This window comes from Pseudochaenichthys georgianus, unplaced genomic scaffold (assembly GCF_902827115.2).
Source record: "Pseudochaenichthys georgianus unplaced genomic scaffold, fPseGeo1.2 scaffold_653_arrow_ctg1, whole genome shotgun sequence".
Classification (NCBI taxonomy): domain Eukaryota; kingdom Metazoa; phylum Chordata; class Actinopteri; order Perciformes; family Channichthyidae; genus Pseudochaenichthys; species Pseudochaenichthys georgianus.
This window is the reverse complement of record NW_027263208.1, coordinates 32,381-56,273: the sequence shown is the minus strand read 5'-3', so window position 1 is coordinate 56,273 and position 23,893 is coordinate 32,381. Positions and strand designations below refer to the sequence as shown.

The following is a 23,893-nucleotide window of genomic DNA, read 5'->3' as shown; positions in this document are numbered from 1 at the left end:
AAGCAGCCCTCGTCGTCACGGCGACCACACCCAGAAGAACGACTCAAAGTACAGAGAGGGCTGCAGCGCGTCCCTAACACACATCACCTTCATTAGGATGGCTGTTTGGAGGCAAACCCAACATTTACAGTCTGCTGCTGAAGCACTGCCCAGGAGGTACTAAAAGAGTGTTGTCTTTCTCCCGGATCTTTTATCAAACAGGTTAAATATTGCCACCTTTTACAATTTAATAAGTTTGAAGCCGTAAAGAAGTTTCTCATATTCTCCCTTAAAGAAAGGAACTTTGCGTTGAACATGGAGCCCCTCAGATCTCTAACATGAGTTCCCCCATGATGAGAGGATTGTGCACCAAATGGCCTCTGATCATTTCCCCGTGATGTTTGCAGTGAGGCGTGTGGCGCGGTGGATAGAGTCTTGGTGTTGGGATCAGGGCGTCACAGGTTCAAACCCCAATGTCGTTGTGTCCCTGGGCAACAGACACTTCACCCCAGTATTGAGTATGTAAGTCGATTTGGATAAAAGCGTCTAATAAGTAACATGTAATGAAAATTGAAGATATCCTGAGCTTGAGTCTGGATGCAGCGGTTCAGATTCAGATAAGTCAAAGTCAGCTTTCGTGCCAACATTACGACATGTGTGAAACATCCAGACATCTCGAGATACCGGTCCCGCAGTCCCACGGCGTGACATACAGAGAACAAAACAAAAAGGGCCGAGATGAACGGGGTGCGCAGAACCGCCCAGACTCTTTTCCTGCTAAAGTACCGGTACGTATTTTCAGGGAATCACCGGAGAAACATCTGTGCAAACGACCGCCATTTAAAAAGCAGGCAGCAGAGGAGACATGAGGATGCTTAGATTGAGAGAAAGGAAGGAGACGTGTGGGTGATCGAACGAAAGCTCAGTAAGTGAACGTTTCGTTACACTTCCGCGAGCAGCTCACTTCACATGAGCTGAGGGCAAAGGGCAATGCTCTTAAGGCGCTCGCGCTAAGTGAGGAACATTGTGGACTAGAGACACATCAATCAACGTCCTTCTCTTACTTTGAGATGAAGTAAATGTCGGATTGTGAAATGGCAGACTCAAGAGGAAAGCGTATGACATGATCCCAGTGAGTGACACACTTCTGCAAAGGAAGACATGTTCGTTTGACTTTGAAGAGGGCGATGTATCGGCCCGGTACCGGGTTGGTTTGTAACCAGAACAAGTGGATTAGCGATGTTAGATAATCATTTGATCATGTTATAAAAAGTCCCTCACAGTAGGGCTGTGCAATTAATCGTATTATAATCGCAATTACGATTTTGGCCTGCCACAATTACGAAAACAACATAATCGAAAAAGACGATTATTTAGCTTTGCTAGGTAGTACAGTGCACTGCAACATATTTGATCACATTTATTTATCATATTTATATGTTTAGTAGCTTGTTGAAGTGCGCTCCAAAAATATTTGTTGATCTTGTTTATTGGTATTTATTATTTTGGTATTATTTATTTTATTTATTCGTTTTTCAGTTGAATTCTACGTTCAGGGTAATCAACAGTTAAATAAGATACTGTTCAAATTATTATTTTAATTTGTTTTAAAGTTCAATAAATGGATGTTTTCAAAGTCAATGAATAATCGTATTTAATAACCGTGATATCAATTATTGACCAAAATAATCGTGATTATGATTTTTGCCATAATCGCACAGCCCGACCTCAAAGTTATCTGAGAGGTCAAGGACACATCTTTGAAATGCTATCTGTCTCACCATCAGTCCAAAACTCAAAAAGAAATACAATTCACATTTTATAAAACAAAGAAAAGCAGAAAATCCAAAAAATAAAACCAGCGACTATTTGACATTCTTATTCTTAAATGATGACTATTGTCTGTTGGCTTCACCTTCACATCGTGTACCTCTGACTGCATGCTGTGAGCCCCATGCATTTGGGCTATATCTTCACTATTTTGAGCAGCCTCTTATAAGGGCTGCACATGTAGATTTTGCACATTGCAGCACATAGTTCATAATTGATAAGATGCGGCACTTCCACCAGCCATTCCCTGGAAGCAAAAGCCACGACAGGAGAGACAAAACAACTGCGTTACATTTCCTGTCTGCATCGAGACAGTCAGGTGGCCATCTTGGTTTTACAGGAAAGACCTCAGGGTATTTGACCAGACTGTCAACGTGCCAGAGATACTCTTAAAACAAGCCAGGTCACTAAACCCCAGCGTCCTTCCTGCTGTCGGGTCCCGTTAACGAGGCTCGGGGCAGAATCAGAGAACATTAACTCGGCGCTCGTTGTTGTTTGTCCGATCTAATGCTCGGATTAGTGTCTGGACTGCGCTCATAATTGAGTCACGGGAGATAAATGGTCTCTCCTCAGGTTGGAGTCGAAGACAGTGGATTGATGTGTGTGTCCACGGAAGCCACATGAGATTGATTACGGTTTTATCCGTAGCCACAAGATTGGGAAATATCCGTTTATGTATTATGGTCGAATCAAGCTGTAAGGCAGTGGTGACGATTAAAGAGGCCCTATATCCTTTTCCCTTTCAATACAACAATACAATCCAAAGGGGCTTTATTGGCATGACCGCAGTCTCCCTCCGCAGCCGGTTGGCGTAGTTTTGGCACAAGCTCGTTGTACAGACCGACGTTAACAGCAGCCTGTCTGTGCACACGGAGACCGACTCTGTCGTCCGGTGAGCTAAGCGCCTTCTGGAAAAGCTTCACAAGTACGTGCGCTTTGTGACACAAGTGACGGTACGCATTTCAGATTGTTGCCGCGCATGCGTACCAGTTATGTGCACCCCTGGTTATAACAGAACAAAAACTAAAAGAAACATAAATGTCAACAATACATATATGTGTAACCCAACAGCATAACACAACACATACTGTAGGCTGTATGCCAACAACGTGCAAATACAAATATATACACATATTATTCCTCTTGTGTGTTTCTGTGCATGTAAACGGTCTGCTAAGGCGACAATTTGACTTCTTTGTTTACTTCCTTAACATATTGACATCACTATGGACCACTTGCGCTCCTATTGGCTAGCGTTCCAACGCATTGTACATGATAGGCTAAGGGGCGGGACATCTCTAAGCAGGTTCACAACCAGCTAACCAATCAGAGCAGCTCTGGTTTCACACTGATATATGAACTTGAAAACGAGTAGAATACATTTTCAGATGCGTGCTAATATACATCGTGCAGGTTTGATGAGCTTTTCTGTCCTCCTAAAGCGAGGACACATGTCTGACTCTGTGGGTGCAGCTAAGCAAAGTGTCCTTGAGGAGGTTGAGTGGCACTGAGGAAATGCGCCTGCAGATCAGGATTGTCCCAGAATAAGGACTGCTCGGTCACATAAAGGCTCTCTGGATTCAGGTTTAGCACAACGCCCACTGAGCACTCTCAGAAGTGAGTCACACATGAATCATAATCAGCCGGGAGAAAATGGTGTGTTCATAATCGCAGTTAAACAACCGACCTTTAGTATGGAAAGCAGATTTTTAAAGGGTTCAATACATCCCAGGTGTTTCCAAAGCCTGATATCTGTTCCGTTGACCTGCATTTATGTCCAAAGAAATACTCAAAATACAGAAACGTGCCATGCCATTTCACTATATTACATTTGTCTTGATTATAATGATGTTTCTTTTGAGACAAACCCGACGTCCAGAGTCCTTGTGCAATAAATATTGAACCAACCAGCGATTTATTGAATTATCCAATAACTGGTTGTTCTAAAATAGGGATAAATGTGCATCCCAGTTTCTCAACTAGTATTCAGTCCAAAACCCACACATATTTACTTTAATATAAGATAAAACAGAAAAGCAGGAAATCTCCGTATCTTAGGATGCTTAAAATAATTTTTTTAGACATGACTTTAAAGGTGGGGTAGGTAAGTTTGAGAAACCGGCTCGAGATCGCTAGAATTTGAAAATACACAACCGCCATTTCCTCACAAAGCCCCTCCCCCAACACACACGAACGCGCACATGACCAATGAGGGCACGAGATAAGTTTGTGCCCCGCTGGAAGGCTGACAGGCAGGTAGGCCGGCCAATCCGTTTAGCCGTACTTTTTACAGTATTACGGCTTCGACAGATGACATTTTGTTATGGATTTGTTGTCAAAGCACTTCAGATATTCATTGCTATCTGGATGTTAAGAGCATTCCATGGAATATAACAAAAAGTGTATCTCGAGCCGGTTTCTCAAACTTACCCACCCCACTTTTAACGATTCATTTATGATTGGAATCTACTGCTCTCCTCATCTCTCTAAAATTAGAAGTAGAAGTGACAACATCCTCTTGATGTGAAGGGTATGAATCACCAACATGTCCTCTGATATATTCACTGTGATGCGAGAGGGAGAATTTATGCAACAGAGACAAGAATATCCAGACAGCATATAGGGATAACCTCTGTCTTCATCACCTTTAAAAGTGAGATACTGCATAAAAGTATGTTCAGTAAAAAGCCTCGTAGAAAGTCTGTTGGCCGGCTCGTCCTCTGCAGTCATTTGCAATTCACAGAAGCACTTTCCACAAGTTCTCCTCCTCCCTTAAGACCCCGTGATTCCCATATATTCAACACTCCTGCAGGGCAACAAAGCCCGGTGTGAATGTTGGAATCACACCCGACATAAATGAACCATTGAAACCATGACGTCATTAACAAGAAATGCATTTTTTTAACCATGTTTGGTGTCATACTTCTTTTCTTGAGCCAAAAAGCTGGTCCCCTTCATGTGTGTGTGTGTTGTGTGTGTATTTAAGAAAGTGTGAGTGAACACATGGGCGTGGTTGGTATGTTTTTGTTTGCACAGCTACGGAACCAGCAAACCCCAAATAAACGTACTTATTTGTGTTACTAGTGCGCAACAGTTTAACCGACTCAAAGGGGACGAGACAGGAAATTGGACCGGTCCCGTTAATTTCTCGGATGACGGATCTCTGAAGCCGGCCAGAAATGGAAGGAAAAGGTACCTTCACCCGTGTGCACAACACCTCCGTGGAAAGAGAGTGTGTGAGGGAGAGAGAAAGAGTGTGTGTGTGTGTGTGTGTGTGTGTGTGTGTGTGAGATATATATATGAAGTAACAAATACATGGTAGTTGTGCCTCAGCCCTGCATGCGACTGGGCTTCTCTTCAGACGCTACAGACGCTGCAGCACATGTACACTTTTTTTGCTGTTTTTTAAATTTTGAAATCTACAGGTTTAGGAAGTTTTATGAGCAAGGAGGGTGGACGCCATCAACACATATTTAACTCTAACTTAACCTGTCTGCATGTTGACAGATGTTTCCGTCAGAATTTTCAGCCAGATTCACAGACCGTAATAGTCACACCCTGCCTATCCGATATTAAGAAGAAACAAAAAAAAAGGTAGGACAGTCTGAAGGCATTTTTTAGTACTTTCACAGAAACCCAAGAATGCCTCTTTATTTTTCATTACTCTGAAAGGTATAAACTCTCATATTTTTTCAGTGGTGGTTGCACTTCAGATTTTGCTCTTGCATGTTGTCTGATCCCGTCCACCTCGACCTCCCCCCAAAATCTCCCATTCCCCCCAGAAGCTGGTTGAAAAAAGTCTCCTGTTGATGTACTGGCTTCTCTCTCCCGTACGTCTGTTTCCATCCAGCACCCATTTGCCGAATGCTCTCAATCTGTGTGTCATGTGTTCTGCACAGATGTGTGTGTATGCCACTTCTCTCTGCTCCCCCCCCCCCCTATCTCCCCTTCTCACATCTGCATTGTCTCTCTCTGCGAACCTGGATTTTTAACTCCCCCCTTTTCTTTAATCTCCTCGGTACAAAAAGACAGAACGGTGCAATATTTTCTGCACACAAAAAGCTTGTCTCATTCTGGATTGGGTTTGAACCCCTAAAACGAAATTCTGTCTTGCTGTTAGATCCAAACTGAGAACACTTGCAAAGGTTTCATCATCTTAGCTAAAAAAAGTGTTTGATTTATTATATTTATTATGGTAAAAGCTCAGAAATACACTGCATCATCAGGTGGATGTAGACAACCAGTTTCATTGTTCCATATGTGTACGATTTCATCCATGCATCTTGTTCCTTTAATGCATCCCTCCATTGTATTGCTCGCTGTGTTCTTTTATTATAATTATAAGTTCTTTAATTTATAACTCGCTCCTCATTTACCTCCACAGCCACAGGTAATATTGTGCAATATTACCCATCTTCCAAAATGCTGCACTCCATCTTATATCCGATGTGATAAAAAAAAAAACATTCATTCTTACAATTACACATTGCATTAAACATTCAAATTAGAAATATATATTAAATTCAATAAAGCTCTACTGTCCCTGAAAGGAAATTCTTGTGCAGCAAAAACGAAAAAAAAAAATGCAGAAATGTATTGTTTATAGAGAGGCGAAGTCCCGCCCATCTACTTCCGCCCCATGGGACCTTATTTCTGTAAAAGTATGTATTGAAGTCGATGGAGAGAGAGAGATTATCTTTCGATCCCGTTTGAATTGTGCCACGAATTACACATATGATGTTTGTCGATCTTAACAAATAATTTCCACGTCAAAAAAGTCACAGTTTGTCGTAAAACTGTTGAAATATAAGACGATGAAAAATACGCAACTAGAAAGACTACAAGTCCCAGAGTCCCGGTCCCGCATGCTGGCTCTAAGGAACCGACTCACTCCCCTTGTGTGTGCACAGCTCTCAACGCGCCCAGACTCGGAGTGATTTTCACCTCTTTTAATACTTTCCGCCTCGTTCTGAAAGAAAGAAGTGAAATGTTTCAACGTGACGGCCGTCTGGGTGTGTGGTGCATGATGGGAGATGTAGTTCATTGAGCGGTTTCACACAAACAAAGTGTTACTTCACAGTTTTACGACATTCTTTGATTTTTTTTTACAAAATTATCTTTTAAATTGACAAACATCATATCTGTAATTCGTGGCTCAATTCAAACGGGATCGAGAGATAACTTTTCTCTCTCCATCGACTTCAATACGTACTTTTTACGTAATAAGGTCCCATGGAGGAAAGGGAGGGACTTCGCCTCTCTTTACCGACTAAATAAAAACAAGTGACAAGAAACATTCTGTACATATGGCAGCAACAAAGTAACGCATTATAGCAGAAAGTAACGACTCAAATGTAACTCAGAAGGGTTGTATTTCATTATATGACTACTGTAGATATTACTGATTTAAATGAAGGTTAAAAAGAATAGTCAAAATAGCTTTATTGATCAATTTCTTTATTTTTGGCTGCTTAAAATAAGTCTATTGAAGGATGTTTCCGTGGCCCTCTGCCCAGGTCTAAAGAAAAAAATTAGAGGAGAGACTATTGACTAAATGTTTTTGGCTGATTTGAAAACATAATGTACATTTTGCACATTTTAATGCCGGTTTCTTCACTTATTTTAGTCATAATTCAATTAAATCTCCTGCTTTAACATTACATGGCAACTTTTCTGTAGCAATACAATACTCTTTTAAGTCTTCCAAGTAAACACTTTCTTTATACGTGCTAAAAAAACGGTAAAACACCAAGAATTAGTCCTTTCAACTCCCACTAAAAGCCAATAAAAACCACCTTACCGATGATTTGTGTTGCCATTTCAATGTAATAACTGTTCAAAGTAGTTAATTCGATTATTTAGCTGAAGTTAAACATATGAATGACTCCCTGTATGGGCTCCAGTTTCCATGAACATCTGTTTTCATATATTTATGTGCACAATATATGCAAACATGTCAATATTTCCACCCAAATTGACTGATGAAATTCGCTTTTTGCAGCTAAATGTATAAATATCCTGCCTTACACAAACACACACTCTCTCTCTCATACTAATATCCACCAGAAAATATACCCTGCTATTATCTTATCCTCCATTTTAACAAATCTATGCTCTGCAATCAACTTCTTTCCCCTTTCAGACTAATTTCTGCTTCTCTCTCTAAATCTAAATGCAGCATTTAAATCACATTTAAGTGGTAAACCATGCATCATAACTAATACATAAGTAAAAATATGAGAGGTGTTATTTTTCTGCAGTTTTTGGTTGAGACTAAGATGTCATCTGGTGCAAGTGAGTCACTTCTGTCCTTTGCCATCCCACAATGCAACACTGATAGTCAAGTATTTCATTGACATTTAGCGGTAAAGCTAAATTATTTATTTTGACATATATATTGCATTTTATCTCCACAGTCTATTAGCTCTGCTGATTGTGTTGTGTGTGAGAGGTTCAGGCCGCGCATGACGTTGTTTCCCCCCCCAGGTATCTGGAAAACTACGATGGCTCATATGAGTACAACTCCACTGCATGCAGGGAGCTCAGGCAGGAGATCATGGACGTCAAAGTCCTGTCAATGTGAGTGTTTACTGTGTGAAGTGGAGAGAATAACGTCTTTGTTTCCTTTAGGTGATCGTCTGACTACTTTAAAGGGGACCTATCAAAAAATGCACTTTTTGATTAATCTGGATCAGCTCCGTTGTTCCCCCGTTTTTAGAGATTTGGGTTTTATTTTCTGACGCTGCGTGAGTTCCCTGACACACCGGGGACACATCTTTTATGTATAAAAGACATCAGAAAGTTCATTTTGCATGATAGGTCCCCTTTAAGCATTAGGAAAAGCACTATACAAATCCCATGTATTATTATTATCTATATAAATATTTTATATATTATATATTTATTTACTTTTCCTTTATTTTAAAATGTATTTAATATTGTATTCTATCCTGTTTATGTTTATATCAATATTTGCAATTAATTTGTATTTATATATATTTTATTCCATAATGGAGCAACCGTCAGAAACCCAATGTATCCTGTTTGTGATCAGCCGCTTGCGAACAGGCAAGGCAGGCCGCTGCTTGGGGCCCCGGACCAGAAGGGGGCCCCCAAAGAAGGTAGTTTAAGAAGGTCCACAGCAACGACAACATGAAACACCCTTTAATTTACTGCAACGACATGTCGGGAAACCCCCTCAAGGCGGCCCCATGCATACCGCGCCGTAAAAGGCTGCTTCTTTCGTCTCGTTGCCTTGCTCCGCTCCAGCGGGCTGTTGATGATTAATTTATGATGTTTAAATTCCTGAATACACTTGAATCTTAAGGAAATATGAACTACAACTCTCCTTCTAAAATAGCAGGCGAACATGTGTGTGTGTTACCTTATAAGATGTTGTTAAATGTTGTCTTTGTACCATGAGGTCTGTGAAAAACTCTGTTTTAGTATGTCAAATATTTATTATGTGGCACGGGGACTTTCTTTCCACGTCCCATAAAAACTAGAATAGAGATTATAGCGAGGCGACGAGCCGTGCAATTATCCTCGTTAAGCCTTTTAAACATTTAATAAGAAGCAGAAAAAGCAATTATAGATATCAGAGATTTCTTTTTGACCAGTTACAATTTCAACGAATTAGGAACGACTTGCAGCTAATTATGTCATTTCGAATGCAGTATTCTTAACGATGATTAATGACCGGTTAATTTGAGATATCTGTGATTTAAGAACAGCTAATTATCGTTAACAATGGATTCCTACTTTGACTCAATGACGCATAAATCAATGTGTGAACTATCATTTCCAGGAGTGAAAACGAAATAGGTTCTGATTAAACGTATGCTCACATGCTAACAAGCTAACAAGCTAACACTGACAATAATTACAGACCGAAAAGGGAAATGTTTTTTTTATTTGATACACAGCTGGGTTATAAAGCAAACATTCTGCTCACAAGTATTTGAATCATTATCGTGATTTATTCTATCAATCAATTTCTAGTCTGTTGATTCTTATCAGTCAATAAAAGCGTTTTCCATTAACCTGAAAGCAGCTAGTGATCAAATGGCAGGGGCTAGATTATCTAATAAATAGCAAACACCAAATCCCAACATTAACAACGGTCAAATCACATGACATGTATTTCATCGCCAGCACTTTACAGCTGATCTATGTCCTTCTCACAGAGAAAGTTCAGGTATTTGAGTTCAACATGTGAGAAGTAGAAAGTACAGGTATTTGAGTTCAACATGTAAGAAGTAGAAAGTACAGGTATTTGAGTTCAACATGTGAGAAGTAGAAAGTACAGGTATTTGAGTTCAACATGTAAGAAGTAGAAAGTACAGGTATTTGAGTTCAACATGTAAGAAGTAGAAAGTACAGGTATTTGGGTTCAACATGTGAGAAGTAGAAAGTACAGGTATTTGGGTTCAACATGTGAGAAGTAGAAAGTACAGGTATTTGAGTTCAACATGTAAGAAGTAGAAAGTACAGGTATTTGGGTTCAACATGTGAGAAGTAGAAAGTAGGTATTTGTGTTCAACATGTAAGAAGTAGAAAGTAGGTATTTGTGTTCAACATGTAAGAAGTAGAAAGTAGGTATTTGTGTTCAACATGTAAGAAGTAGAAAGTACAGGTATTTGGGTTCAACATGTGAGAAGTAGAAAGTACAGGTATTTGGGTTCAACATGTGAGAAGTAGAAAGTACAGGTATTTGGGTTCAACATGTAAGAAGTAGAAAGTACAGGTATTTGGGTTCAACATGTAAGAAGTAGAAAGTACAGGTATTTGTGTTCAACATGTGAGAAGTAGAAAGTACAGGTATTTGGGTTCAACATGTAAGAAGTAGAAAGTACAGGTATTTGGGTTCAACATGTGAGAAGTAGAAAGTACAGGGTATTTGTGTTCAACATGTAAGAAGTAGAAAGTACAGGTATTTGGGTTCAACATGTAAGAAGTAGAAAGTACAGGTATTTGTGTTCAACATGTAAGAAGTAGAAAGTACAGGTATTTGTGTTCAACATGTGAGAAGTAGAAAGTACAGGTATTTGAGTTCAACATGTAAGAAGTAGAAAGTACAGGTATTTGTGTTCAACATGTGAGAAGTAGAAAGTACAGGTATTTGGGTTCAACATGTGAGAAGTAGAAAGTACAGGTATTTGGGTTCAACATGTAAGAAGTAGAAAGTACAGGTATTTGGGTTTCAACATGTAAGAAGTAGAAAGTACAGGTATTTGGGTTCAACATGTGAGAAGTAGAAAGTACAGGTATTTGTGTTCAACATGTAAGAAGTAGAAAGTACAGGTATTTGGGTTCAACATGTAAGAAGTAGAAAGTACAGGTATTTGTGTTCAACGTGTGAGAAGTAGAAAGTACAGGTATTTGAGTTCAACATGTAAGAAGTAGAAAGTACAGGTATTTGGGTTCAACATGTGAGAAGTAGAAAGTACAGGTATTTGAGTTCAACATGTGAGAAGTAGAAAGTACAGGTATTTGTGTTCAACATGTGAGAAGTAGAAAGTACAGGTATTTGGGTTCAACATGTAAGAAGTAGAAAGTACAGGTATTTGGGTTCAACATGTGAGAAGTAGAAAGTACAGGTATTTGTGTTCAACATGTAAGAAGTAGAAAGTACAGGTATTTGGGTTCAACATGTAAGAAGTAGAAAGTACAGGTATTTGGGTTCAACATGTAAGAAGTAGAAAGTACAGGTATTTGTGTTCAACATGTAAGAAGTAGAAAGTACAGGTATTTGTGTTCAACATGTAAGAAGTAGAAAGTACAGGTATTTGAGTTCAACATGTAAGAAGTAGAAAGTACAGGTATTTGAGTTCAACATGTGAGAAGTAGAAAGTACAGGTATTTGAGTTCAACATGTAAGAAGTAGAAAGTACAGGTATTTGTGTTCAACATGTAAGAAGTAGAAAGTACAGGTATTTGTGTTCAACGTGTGAGAAGTAGAAAGTACAGGTATTTGAGTTCAACATGTAAGAAGTAGAAAGTACAGGTATTTGGGTTCAACATGTAAGAAGTAGAAAGTACAGGTATTTGTGTTCAACATGTAAGAAGTAGAAAGTACAGGTATTTGAGTTCAACATGTGAGAAGTAGAAAGTACAGGTATTTGAGTTCAACATGTGAGAAGTAGAAAGTACAGGTATTTGAGTTCAACATGTAAGAAGTAGAAAGTAGGTATTTGTGTTCAACATGTAAGAAGTAGAAAGTACAGGTATTTGAGTTCAACATGTAAGAAGTAGAAAGTACAGGTATTTGGGTTCAACATGTAAGAAGTAGAAAGTACAGGTATTTGAGTTCAACATGTGAGAAGTAGAAAGTACAGGTATTTGTGTTCAACATGTGAGAAGTAGAAAGTACAGGTATTTGAGTTCAACATGTAAGAAGTAGAAAGTACAGGTATTTGAGTTCAAAATGTAAGAAGTAGAAAGTACAGGTATTTGTGTTCAACATGTAAGAAGTAGAAAGTAGGTATTTGTGTTCAACATGTAAGAAGTAGAAAGTACAGGTATTTGGGTTCAACATGTGAGAAGTAGAAAGTACAGGTATTTGGGTTCAACATGTAAGAAGTAGAAAGTACAGGTATTTGTGTTCAACATGTGAGAAGTAGAAAGTACAGGTATTTGAGTTCAACATGTAAGAAGTAGAAAGTACAGGTATTTGTGTTCAACATGTGAGAAGTAGAAAGTACAGGTATTTGGGTTCAACATGTGAGAAGTAGAAAGTACAGGTATTTGTGTTCAACATGTAAGAAGTAGAAAGTACAGGTATTTGGGTTCAACATGTAAGAAGTAGAAAGTACAGGTATTTGGGTTCAACATGTGAGAAGTAGAAAGTACAGGTATTTGGGTTCAACATGTAAGAAGTAGAAAGTACAGGTATTTGGGTTCAACATGTGAGAAGTAGAAAGTACAGGTATTTGAGTTCAACATGTGAGAAGTAGAAAGTACAGGTATTTGTGTTCAACATGTGAGAAGTAGAAAGTACAGGTATTTGAGTTCAACATGTGAGAAGTAGAAAGTACAGGTATTTGAGTTCAACATGTGAGAAGTAGAAAGTACAGGTATTTGTGTTCAACATGTGAGAAGTAGAAAGTACAGGTATTTGGGTTCAACATGTAAGAAGTAGAAAGTACAGGTATTTGGGTTCAACATGTAAGAAGTAGAAAGTACAGGTATTTGTGTTCAACATGTAAGAAGTAGAAAGTACAGGTATTTGTGTTCAACGTGTGAGAAGTAGAAAGTACAGGTATTTGAGTTCAACATGTAAGAAGTAGAAAGTACAGGTATTTGGGTTCAACATGTAAGAAGTAGAAAGTACAGGTATTTGTGTTCAACATGTAAGAAGTAGAAAGTACAGGTATTTGAGTTCAACATGTGAGAAGTAGAAAGTACAGGTATTTGAGTTCAACATGTGAGAAGTAGAAAGTACAGGTATTTGAGTTCAACATGTAAGAAGTAGAAAGTAGGTATTTGTGTTCAACATGTAAGAAGTAGAAAGTACAGGTATTTGAGTTCAACATGTAAGAAGTAGAAAGTACAGGTATTTGAGTTCAACATGTAAGAAGTAGAAAGTAGGTATTTGTGTTCAACATGTAAGAAGTAGAAAGTACAGGTATTTGAGTTCAACATGTAAGAAGTAGAAAGTACAGGTATTTGAGTTCAACATGGAAGAAGTAGAAAGTACAGGTATTTGAGTTCAACATGTGAGAAGTAGAAAGTACAGGTATTTGAGTTCAACATGTGAGAAGTAGAAAGTACAGGTATTTGAGTTCAACATGTAAGAAGTAGAAAGTACAGGTATTTGTGTTCAACATGTAAGAAGTAGAAAGTACAGGTATTTGAGTTCAACATGTAAGAAGTAGAAAGTACAGGTATTTGGGTTCAACATGTGAGAAGTAGAAAGTACAGATATTTGAGTTCAACATGTAAGAAGTAGAAAGTACAGGTATTTGGGTTCAACATGTAAGAAGTAGAAAGTACAGGTATTTGAGTTCAACATGTGAGAAGTAGAAAGTACAGGTATTTGTGTTCAACATGTGAGAAGTAGAAAGTACAGGTATTTGAGTTCAACATGTAAGAAGTAGAAAGTACAGGTATTTGAGTTCAAAATGTAAGAAGTAGAAAGTACAGGTATTTGTGTTCAACATGTAAGAAGTAGAAAGTACAGGTATTTGAGTTCAACATGTGAGAAGTAGAAAGTACAGGTATTTGAGTTCAACATGTGAGAAGTAGAAAGTACAGGTATTTGAGTTCAACATGTGAGAAGTAGAAAGTACAGGTATTTGAGTTCAACATGTAAGAAGTAGAAAGTACAGGTATTTGAGTTCAACATGAGAGAAGTAGAAAGTACAGGTATTTGTGTTCAACATGTAAGAAGTAGAAAGTACAGGTATTTGAGTTCAACATGTAAGAAGTAGAAAGTACAGGTATTTGTGTTCAACATGTAAGAAGTAGAAAGTACAGGTATTTGAGTTCAACATGTGAGAAGTAGAAAGTACAGGTATTTGAGTTCAACATGAGAGAAGTAGAAAGTACAGGTATTTGTGTTCAACATGTAAGAAGTAGAAAGTACAGGTATTTGAGTTCAACATGTGAGAAGTAGAAAGTACAGGTATTTGAGTTCAACATGTAAGAAGTAGAAAGTACAGGTATTTGAGTTCAACATGTAAGAAGTAGAAAGTACAGGTATTTGTGTTCTACATGTAAGAAGTAGAAAGTACAGGTATTTGTGTTCAACATGTGAGAAGTAGAAAGTACAGGTATTTGTGTTCAAAATGTAAGAAGTAGAAAGTACAGGTATTTGTGTTCAACATGTAAGAAGTAGAAAGTACAGGTATTTGAGTTCAACATGTAAGAAGTAGAAAGTACAGGTATTTGAGTTCAACATGTGAGAAGTAGAAAGTACAGGTATTTGAGTTCAACATGAGAGAAGTAGAAAGTACAGGTATTTGTGTTCAACATGTAAGAAGTAGAAAGTACAGGTATTTGAGTTCAACATGTGAGAAGTAGAAAGTACAGGTATTTGAGTTCAACATGTGAGAAGTAGAAAGTACAGGTATTTGAGTTCAACATGTGAGAAGTAGAAAGTACAGGTATTTGAGTTCAACATGTGAGAAGTAGAAAGTACAGGTATTTGAGTTCAACATGTGAGAAGTAGAAAGTACAGGTATTTGAGTTCAACATGTGAGAAGTAGAAAGTACAGGTATTTGTGTTCAACATGTAAGAAGTCAAAGTAAAAAGTCGTCAGAAAAATAAGTAGTGGAGTAAAGTACTGATACCAGAAAAATGTACTTAAATACAGTAACAAAGTATTTGTACTCCACTACTTCCCACCTCTGGTTAAATCTAATCACATGCCATGCATTTCATGGCCAGCCCGTCACAGCTGATGGATCTCCTCTTCTTCTGCTGCCAGCTTTCCTGCAGCTCTCTATAAATAATTATCACATTATGGAGCAGACTTTAGATTCAATGAGCCGCGCTGCGCTGGCTGAAACTCGAGCGCTAACGTTTCGTTTCCTCTATGAACGTGAACATTGTCCAGTGACCTTTTGTGCGTGTCCCTCGGTCTGCCAACACTTTAATGCCAGATGCATTCTGGGTGCTCGATGGAGGGCCGCGAGGCAGAGAATAGCTGCCGTCACCCTGCCAGAAAAAAGCAGTTTAATGGAGCCTCCCGAGCGATCCCAACACCTCAGAGGACGAGTCGGTCCAAGGGCAGCTATTAACAGACCGTGTGAAGCTTGGCTTTTTATTATAGTCCGTGTTGAATACCCCGACGATTTATGATAGAAATGTATAGTACGGGTCCCCAGCACATTGGAACTACTGGACGCTAACTTGTATATGTTGAGCAATTTGCACACGTTGCGTTAATAAGCCTGCAGACACAAGCAAAAAGAATGGCTTGTGCGATCTGGAACACTTTGGAGTGGCTTTGGAGGTCACTGAGGATGCAGAATCAAGTTCTGACAGTTTTAGGGTCAAAGAGTCCCCTAAAACTTTAAAACCGACTCAAAATGAATCAAAACAGCCCACAGAGAGAATTCAAATATGGCCACTTTCTGATTAAAACTGATATTTCTGACCCTGGAAATGTCAGAAATTCATTAAACATCCTCAATAACCCAATCTGAAATGGTCGTCTATGTTGAGTACCCCAAAGTTTTATGATAGAAATGTGTAGTACGGGTCCCCGGCACATTGAAACTACTGGACGCTAACTTGTTGGGCAATTTCCACATTTGGCACGAGGTGCATTCATTTGCATTAATCGGCCCAGACACTAGCAACAACAATGGCTTGTGCGATCTGGAACATTTTGGAGTGGCTTTGGAGGTCACTGAGGATGCAGAATCAATTTCTGACATTGTTAGGATCAAATATGGCACATTTGAGTCCGCTAAAACTTTAAAATCGACCCAAAATGAATCAAAACCGCCCACAGAGAAGACAAATATGGCAACTTTCTGGTTAAAACTGATATTTTGGATCCTGAAAATGTCAGGAATTCGATCAACACATTCAATAACCTAAAAAAACACTCAGAAAGCCTGGCCTTGTATTATAGGCTACGTTGAGGATGCTGAATCAATTTCTGAAATGTTTAGGAATACAAAATGGCCGTTTTAAGTCCCAGGGAGAACAGATATAGCCACTTGGTTAAAACTACTATTTCTGATCCTGAAAATGTCAGAAACGTATTCAAAATACCTCCAAAACGACTACAGAGGTGTCCAAATCAGCCAAGACATTTTTAAGCTATTGTCCGGAAGGCTACATATGCAAGTTAGCGTCCGGCAGTTTCTATGTGCTGGGGACCCTACTATACATTTCTATCATTAAACCTTCGTGTATTCAACATTTCTGGGTTTAAAGCAGGACGCTATGAGCCGGTAAACAGACTATTAAGAAGTCGGGATCCTTTAGCAATGATAAGGCTTTCATTTCATTTTAAATTAATGTTTGTGTAAACGTTATTTAACCCAATGCATTTTAACGTGTATCTCAAATTAGCTCCAGGCTTCTCACAAACCAGTTAGCAAGGTGCGACGGAGCACAGAGTAACTCCTGCAATGTCCCCCCCCCCCCCCCCCCCACCCATTGTGTCTATTTGAGTCGTTTTTATGTTGTTTCTTCGATTCACTACCCTTGTAGAAACATTAATCGGAAAATACATGGCCATGGGTATCCTTCCTCATTCCACAAACCTCTCTGCCTGTCTGCCAGGGTCAAAACCTCGGAGCTGTTTGAGAGGTGGAGGAACCTGCAGGTGTGTAGGTGGGCGCAGAGCAAGGAGGAGACCAGCAACTTCAAGTAAGAGTTACTCAGAAGCAAGCAGCGATGGTAAAAGTACACACATCCTTTCCTCAAGTAGAAGTACAGATACTCGTGTTTAAAAATACTCTGGTGAAAGTAGAAGTACAGATACTAGCGTTTACAAATAATAATAAGAAGTAGAAAGTACAGGTATTTGAGTTCAACATGTAAGAAGTAGAAAGTACAGGTATTTGTGTTCAACATGTGAGAAGTAGAAAGTACAGGTATTTGTGTTCAACATGTAAGAAGTAGAAAGTACAGGTATTTGAGTTCAACATGTAAGAAGTAGAAAGTACAGGTATTTGTGTTCAACATGTGAGAAGTAGAAAGTACAGGTATTTGTGTTCAACATGTAAGAAGTAGAAAGTACAGGTATTTGTGTTCAACATGTAAGAAGTAGAAAGTACAGGTATTTGAGTTCAACATGTGAGAAGTAGAAAGTACAGGTATTTGTGTTCAACATGTGAGAAGTAGAAAGTACAGGTATTTGTGTTCAACATGTAAGAAGTAGAAAGTACAGGTATTTGAGTTCAACATGTAAGAAGTAGAAAGTACAGGTATTTGTGTTCAACATGTAAGAAGTAGAAAGTACAGGTATTTGAGTTCAACATGTGAGAAGTAGAAAGTACAGGTATTTGGGTTCAACATGTGAGAAGTAGAAAGTACAGGTATTTGAGTTCAACATGTGAGAAGTAGAAAGTACAGGTATTTGTGTTCAACATGTAAGAAGTAGAAAGTACAGGTATTTGAGTTCAACATGTAAGAAGTAGAAAGTACAGGTATTTGTGTTCAACATGTGAGAAGTAGAAAGTACAGGTATTTGGGTTCAACATGTAAGAAGTAGAAAGTACAGGTATTTGTGTTCAACATGTAAGAAGTAGAAAGTACAGGTATTTGAGTTCAACATGTGAGAAGTAGAAAGTACAGGTATTTGTGTTCAACATGTAAGAAGTAGAAAGTACAGGTATTTGAGTTCAACATGTAAGAAGTAGAAAGTACAGGTATTTGAGTTCAACATGTAAGAAGTAGAAAGTACAGGTATTTGTGTTCAACATGTAAGAAGTAGAAAGTACAGGTATTTGTGTTCAACATGTAAGAAGTAGAAAGTACAGGTATTTGGGTTCAACATGTGAGAAGTAGAAAGTACAGGTATTTGAGTTCAACGTGTAAGAAGTAGAAAGTACAGGTATTTGAGTTCAACATGTGAGAAGTAGAAAGTACAGGTATTTGAGTTCAACGTGTAAGAAGTAGAAAGTACAGGTATTTGAGTTCAACATGTGAGAAGTAGAAAGTACAGGTATTTGGGTTCAACATGTAAGAAGTATAAAGTACAGGTATTTGTGTTCAACATGTAAGAAGTAGAAAGTACAGGTATTTGGGTTCAACATGTAAGAAGTATAAAGTACAGGTATTTGAGTTCAACATGTGAGAAGTAGAAAGTACAGGTATTTGTGTTCAACATATAAGAAGTAGAAAGTACAGGTATTTGAGTTCAACATGTAAGAAGTAGAAAGTACAGGTATTTGTGTTCAACATGTAAGAAGTAGAAAGTACAGGTATTTGAGTTCAACATGTAAGAAGTAGAAAGTACAGGTATTTGTGTTCAACATGTGAGAAGTAGAAAGTACAGGTATTTGTGTTCAACATGTAAGAAGTAGAAAGTACAGGTATTTGTGTTCAACATGTAAGAAGTAGAAAGTACAGGTATTTGAGTTCAACATGTGAGAAGTAGAAAGTACAGGTATTTGTGTTCAACATGTGAGAAGTAGAAAGTACAGGTATTTGTGTTCAACATGTAAGAAGTAGAAAGTACAGGTATTTGAGTTCAACATGTAAGAAGTAGAAAGTACAGGTATTTGTGTTCAACATGTAAGAAGTAGAAAGTACAGGTATTTGAGTTCAACATGTGAGAAGTAGAAAGTACAGGTATTTGGGTTCAACATGTGAGAAGTAGAAAGTACAGGTATTTGAGTTCAACATGTGAGAAGTAGAAAGTACAGGTATTTGTGTTCAACATGTAAGAAGTAGAAAGTACAGGTATTTGAGTTCAACATGTAAGAAGTAGAAAGTACAGGTATTTGTGTTCAACATGTGAGAAGTAGAAAGTACAGGTATTTGGGTTCAACATGTAAGAAGTAGAAAGTACAGGTATTTGTGTTCAACATGTAAGAAGTAGAAAGTACAGGTATTTGAGTTCAACATGTGAGAAGTAGAAAGTACAGGTATTTGTGTTCAACATGTAAGAAGTAGAAAGTACAGGTATTTGAGTTCAACATGTAAGAAGTAGAAAGTACAGGTATTTGTGTTCAACATGTAAGAAGTAGAAAGTACAGGTATTTGTGTTCAACATGTAAGAAGTAGAAAGTACAGGTATTTGGGTTCAACATGTGAGAAGTAGAAAGTACAGGTATTTGAGTTCAACGTGTAAGAAGTAGAAAGTACAGGTATTTGAGTTCAACATGTGAGAAGTAGAAAGTACAGGTATTTGAGTTCAACGTGTAAGAAGTAGAAAGTACAGGTATTTGAGTTCAACATGTGAGAAGTAGAAAGTACAGGTATTTGGGTTCAACATGTAAGAAGTATAAAGTACAGGTATTTGTGTTCAACATGTAAGAAGTAGAAAGTACAGGTATTTGGGTTCAACATGTAAGAAGTATAAAGTACAGGTATTTGAGTTCAACATGTGAGAAGTAGAAAGTACAGGTATTTGTGTTCAACATATAAGAAGTAGAAAGTACAGGTATTTGAGTTCAACATGTAAGAAGTAGAAAGTACAGGTATTTGAGTTCAACATATAAGAAGTAGAAAGTACAGGTATTTGTGTTCAACATGAGAGAAGTAGAAAGTACAGGTATTTGTGTTCAACATGTAAGAAGTAGAAAGTACAGGTATTTGAGTTCAACATGTAAGAAGTAGAAAGTACAGGTATTTGTGTTCAACATGAGAGAAGTAGAAAGTACAGGTATTTGTGTTCAACATGTAAGAAGTAGAAAGTACAGGTATTTGAGTTCAACATGTGAGAAGTAGAAAGTACAGGTATTTGTGTTCAACATGTAAGAAGTATAAAGTACAGGTATTTGGGTTCAACATGTAAGAAGTAGAAAGTACAGGTATTTGTGTTCAACATGAGAGAAGTATAAAGTACAGGTATTTGGGTTCAACATGTAAGAAGTAGAAAGTACAGGTATTTGTGTTCAACATGAGAGAAGTAGAAAGTACAGGTATTTGTGTTCAACATGTAAGAAGTAGAAAGTACAGGTATTTTGTGTTCAACATGTGAGAAGTAGAAAGTACAGGTATTTGAGTTCAACATGTGAGAAGTAGAAAGTACAGGTATTTGAGTTCAACATGTGAGAAGTAGAAAGTACAGGTATTTGAGTTCAACATGTGAGAAGTAGAAAGTACAGGTATTTGAGTTCAACATGTGAGAAGTAGAAAGTACAGGTATTTGTGTTCAACATGTAAGAAGTAGAAAGTACAGGTATTTGTGTTCAACATGTGAGAAGTAGAAAGTACAGGTATTTGTGTTCAACATGTGAGAAGTAGAAAGTACAGGTATTTGTGTTCAACATGTGAGAAGTAGAAAGTACAGGTATTTGAGTTCAACATGTAAGAAGTCAAAGTCAAAAATCGTCAGAAAAATAAGTAGTGGAGTAAAGTACTGATACCAGAAAAAAGTACTTAAGTACAGTAACAAAGTATTTGTACTCCATTACTTCCCACCTCTGCTGAAGTGTTAAATAAGCTCCCCTCTCCTCTCTCCTGCAGGATGTCTCTGTCTCGCTGCTGTAACGCTCCCTCCTTCCTCTTCACCACCAAGAGGAACACTCCTGCAGGAACCAAGCTGCGGTACGAGGTGGACACCAGCGGGATCCTGCCCATCACCGCAGAGGTCTTCAAGATGTTCCCCGACGTGAGTTCAACACCTCTGCATGGTTAACAGGAGAGAGGGCAAAAGTACACACATCCTTCACTCAAGTAGAAGTACAGATACTCGTGTTTAAAGATACTCTGGTGAAAGTAGAAGTACTGACTAAACTTCTTTACTCAAGTCAAAGTAAAGAGGCTTTGAAGTGTAAGTAAAAGTAAAAAGTCGTCAGTAAAATAAGTAGTGGAGTAAAGTACTGATAACAGAAAAATGTACTTAAGTACAGTAACAAAGTATTTGTACTTCACTACTTCCCACCTCTGGTTAACAGGACTGTTTGAGTCATTGCAGACATTTTTTCATGTAAAAAAAGTACTTTAAAGTGCGTTTTCCTAGTTGTAATTTGTCTTGAGTAGCATCTAAATGCAGGACTTGTACAAGAGTATGCCGTTTTCAATCAGAATCAGAAGCATGTGTATTACCAGGTAGGTTTACACGTACGAGGAATTTGACTTGGTGTCGTGGTGCATACATAAAAAATAACATTAAAACATATTTAAAATAATACAAAATATGGTAAAATATCACTGAATTAACGCACTGTGATATTAGTAGTTTATCCGAAGTAATTATCCGAATACTTCCTCCACGACTGCTATATGTTGGCTTTTGTATCATTCTATTGGTTTGGTGATTAAGATTTACTGAGTCCCATAATGTCCGTCTGAAAACCTGCCTCGCATACTCCATGCAGGACTTTTACTTGTACCAGAGTATTATTACAGTGTAGTACTTTCTCTTAAGTAATTATCCAAATAATCCTCCACTACTGCTATACCCCCCCATGTTAGCTTTTTGAATCGTTGTAATGTCCGTCTGAATTTAACAAATTGTGTCTTCATTCAGGATATGCCATATTCCAAATCACAGTACAAGAAATGCGCCGTTATTGGAAATGGCGGCATCATCAAGAACAGCAAATGTGGAAAGGAAATCGACTCGGCAGATTTTATTTTTAGGTATTCGGTGTTTGTTATTGTTGTCTTTGAATAAAACTCGGACTGGGTGAAATAGTTGCCGCGGAAATGCCGAGCAAAGCAGATGTCCTAATTCAGGGGTGTCAAACTCAAGGCCCGGGGGCCAAATCCGGCCCGCGACTTCATTTCATGTGGCCCCACAAGAGCTTGCAAAAAATATGATTGTTATGCGGTTACATGTTACTTTACAGAAGCACGTTGCCAATAAACTACATGTCCCACAATGCATCTCAGAATTTGACTTTTCTTTTTTTTTAAATGTCACTTATTTTATTTATTTTTTGACTTTTTTTCAGAATTTGGCTTTTCTTTTTAAATCATTTTGGGACATACGCACTAAAGAGACTTGCCCTATAGACTTCTGCTTTCAGACGTAGTTAATTATGAAGTTATTACCCTATCCGATAATAATCCAATGCAGACGCAATAATGTAATATAATACATTATTTTATATATATTACATATTCATATATGTATTTTTATATAGTCTTAAAGTTACAACCGGCCCTTTGAGTGCAACCTTAATGCTAATGTGGCCCGCAATGAATTTGAGTTTGACACCCCTGTCCTAATTGAAATTATAATAAAGTACTAAGTGAGAAACCCTGCTTTCAGACATATTAATGCTTAATTTCTATCCAAATTGTTGATATTTGTGGGCGTGTATTAAATCATTTTGGCAGTGATAGTTATGTGTTCTCTCGATGGCCACTCCTGTCTGTACGTGTTAAAATACAACTGATGTCAAAGGGTTTTAAATGTTAAATTGGTGGCTTTAATGCAGCTCTACCCAACCTGACTCGACACGTGGATAAAACACGTCTCGTGAAAGTCGCTAAACTATCATTTGATTTATTATAGAAGCCAAACTCTTGATCACACAGCTGTTAAATGATTGATTGTGCATCTCAGCATCATGCCTAGTGTGTGTAGAGTCAAATCAAATGCATTCAAACTCCTGTATCAGTGGACTTGTGCTTTCTTTGCTGCAGGTGCAACATCCCACCCATCAATGAGAAGTACTCCGCTGATGTTGGCTCTAGAACAGATCTGGTGACAATAAACCCGAGCATTATATCTGAGAGGTACTGTGAATATCTGAGGGTCTGAGGAAGAATCTCTCAGAGTCTGTTTTCTTTTCTTTTTTTTTTTGATATACTTTATTAATCCCCGTGGGAAATTGTTTCTCTGCATTTGACCCATCCTAGTGTTAGGAGCAGTGGGCAGCCATTTTGATCAGCGCCTTGGTCTTGCCGGGACTTGAACTGGTGACCTTCCAATTGCCAAGCCAAGTCCCTATCGACTTCGCCACCACCGCCCCATCCCAATAATCCCTTTTGGATTGTTTACTGTTAGAAACTATCACTCGTCCCCGGCTTGAGCTTCAGCCTCAGGATCCGTGTATCTCTGATCCTCTCCAGAAGGGAAGGAGTCATCACATACAGAGCATCAGCTAGTTCCTGAGCAGTGTCCTTCACATGCTGATATCCAAGAGAGGGGGTTACACAGTCACAAGATGGAGGAATGCCGGTTCTTCTCTGTAATCATACATCCTGCTGTCATTTTCTCAAAATTATGACTTTTTTCTCAACTTCATTTTTTTAACTTTTTCCTCACAATTATGACTTTCTCTAAAAAATTATGAGTTTTTTCTGAAAATCATTTTTTTTAGACTTTTTCTCAAAATTCGGACTTTCTCTCAATTCTGTATTTTTCTCCAAATTCTGTCGTTTTTCTCAAAATGTCAAAAATTCTGACTTTTTTTCAAAATCTCAAAATTCTCTATTTTTTCTCAAAATTCTGACTTTACTCAAAATCTCAAACAGTGTCCTTCACATGCTGAT

At 38.1% G+C, this 23,893-nt stretch overlaps 1 protein-coding gene across 2 annotated transcripts in view; it reads left to right on the top strand.

The window, feature by feature from the left end:
• Positions 1-23,893, top strand: part of st8sia5 (ST8 alpha-N-acetyl-neuraminide alpha-2,8-sialyltransferase 5) — a 29,293-nt gene that overhangs the window by 2,122 nt on the left and 3,278 nt on the right. Inside the window, exons 2-8 of one of the 2 annotated variants that reach the window (XM_034079569.2) lie at positions 4,894-5,001; positions 5,317-5,403; positions 8,296-8,388; positions 17,054-17,140; positions 20,912-21,056; positions 21,918-22,030; positions 23,042-23,134. In XM_034079569.2, coding sequence (XP_033935460.1) covers positions 4,894-5,001; positions 5,317-5,403; positions 8,296-8,388; positions 17,054-17,140; positions 20,912-21,056; positions 21,918-22,030; positions 23,042-23,134 — 726 coding nt within the window. The remainder of the gene's footprint in view (positions 1-4,893; positions 5,002-5,316; positions 5,404-8,295; positions 8,389-17,053; positions 17,141-20,911; positions 21,057-21,917; positions 22,031-23,041; positions 23,135-23,893) is intronic. The other variant, XM_034079567.2, reaches the window with a different exon arrangement.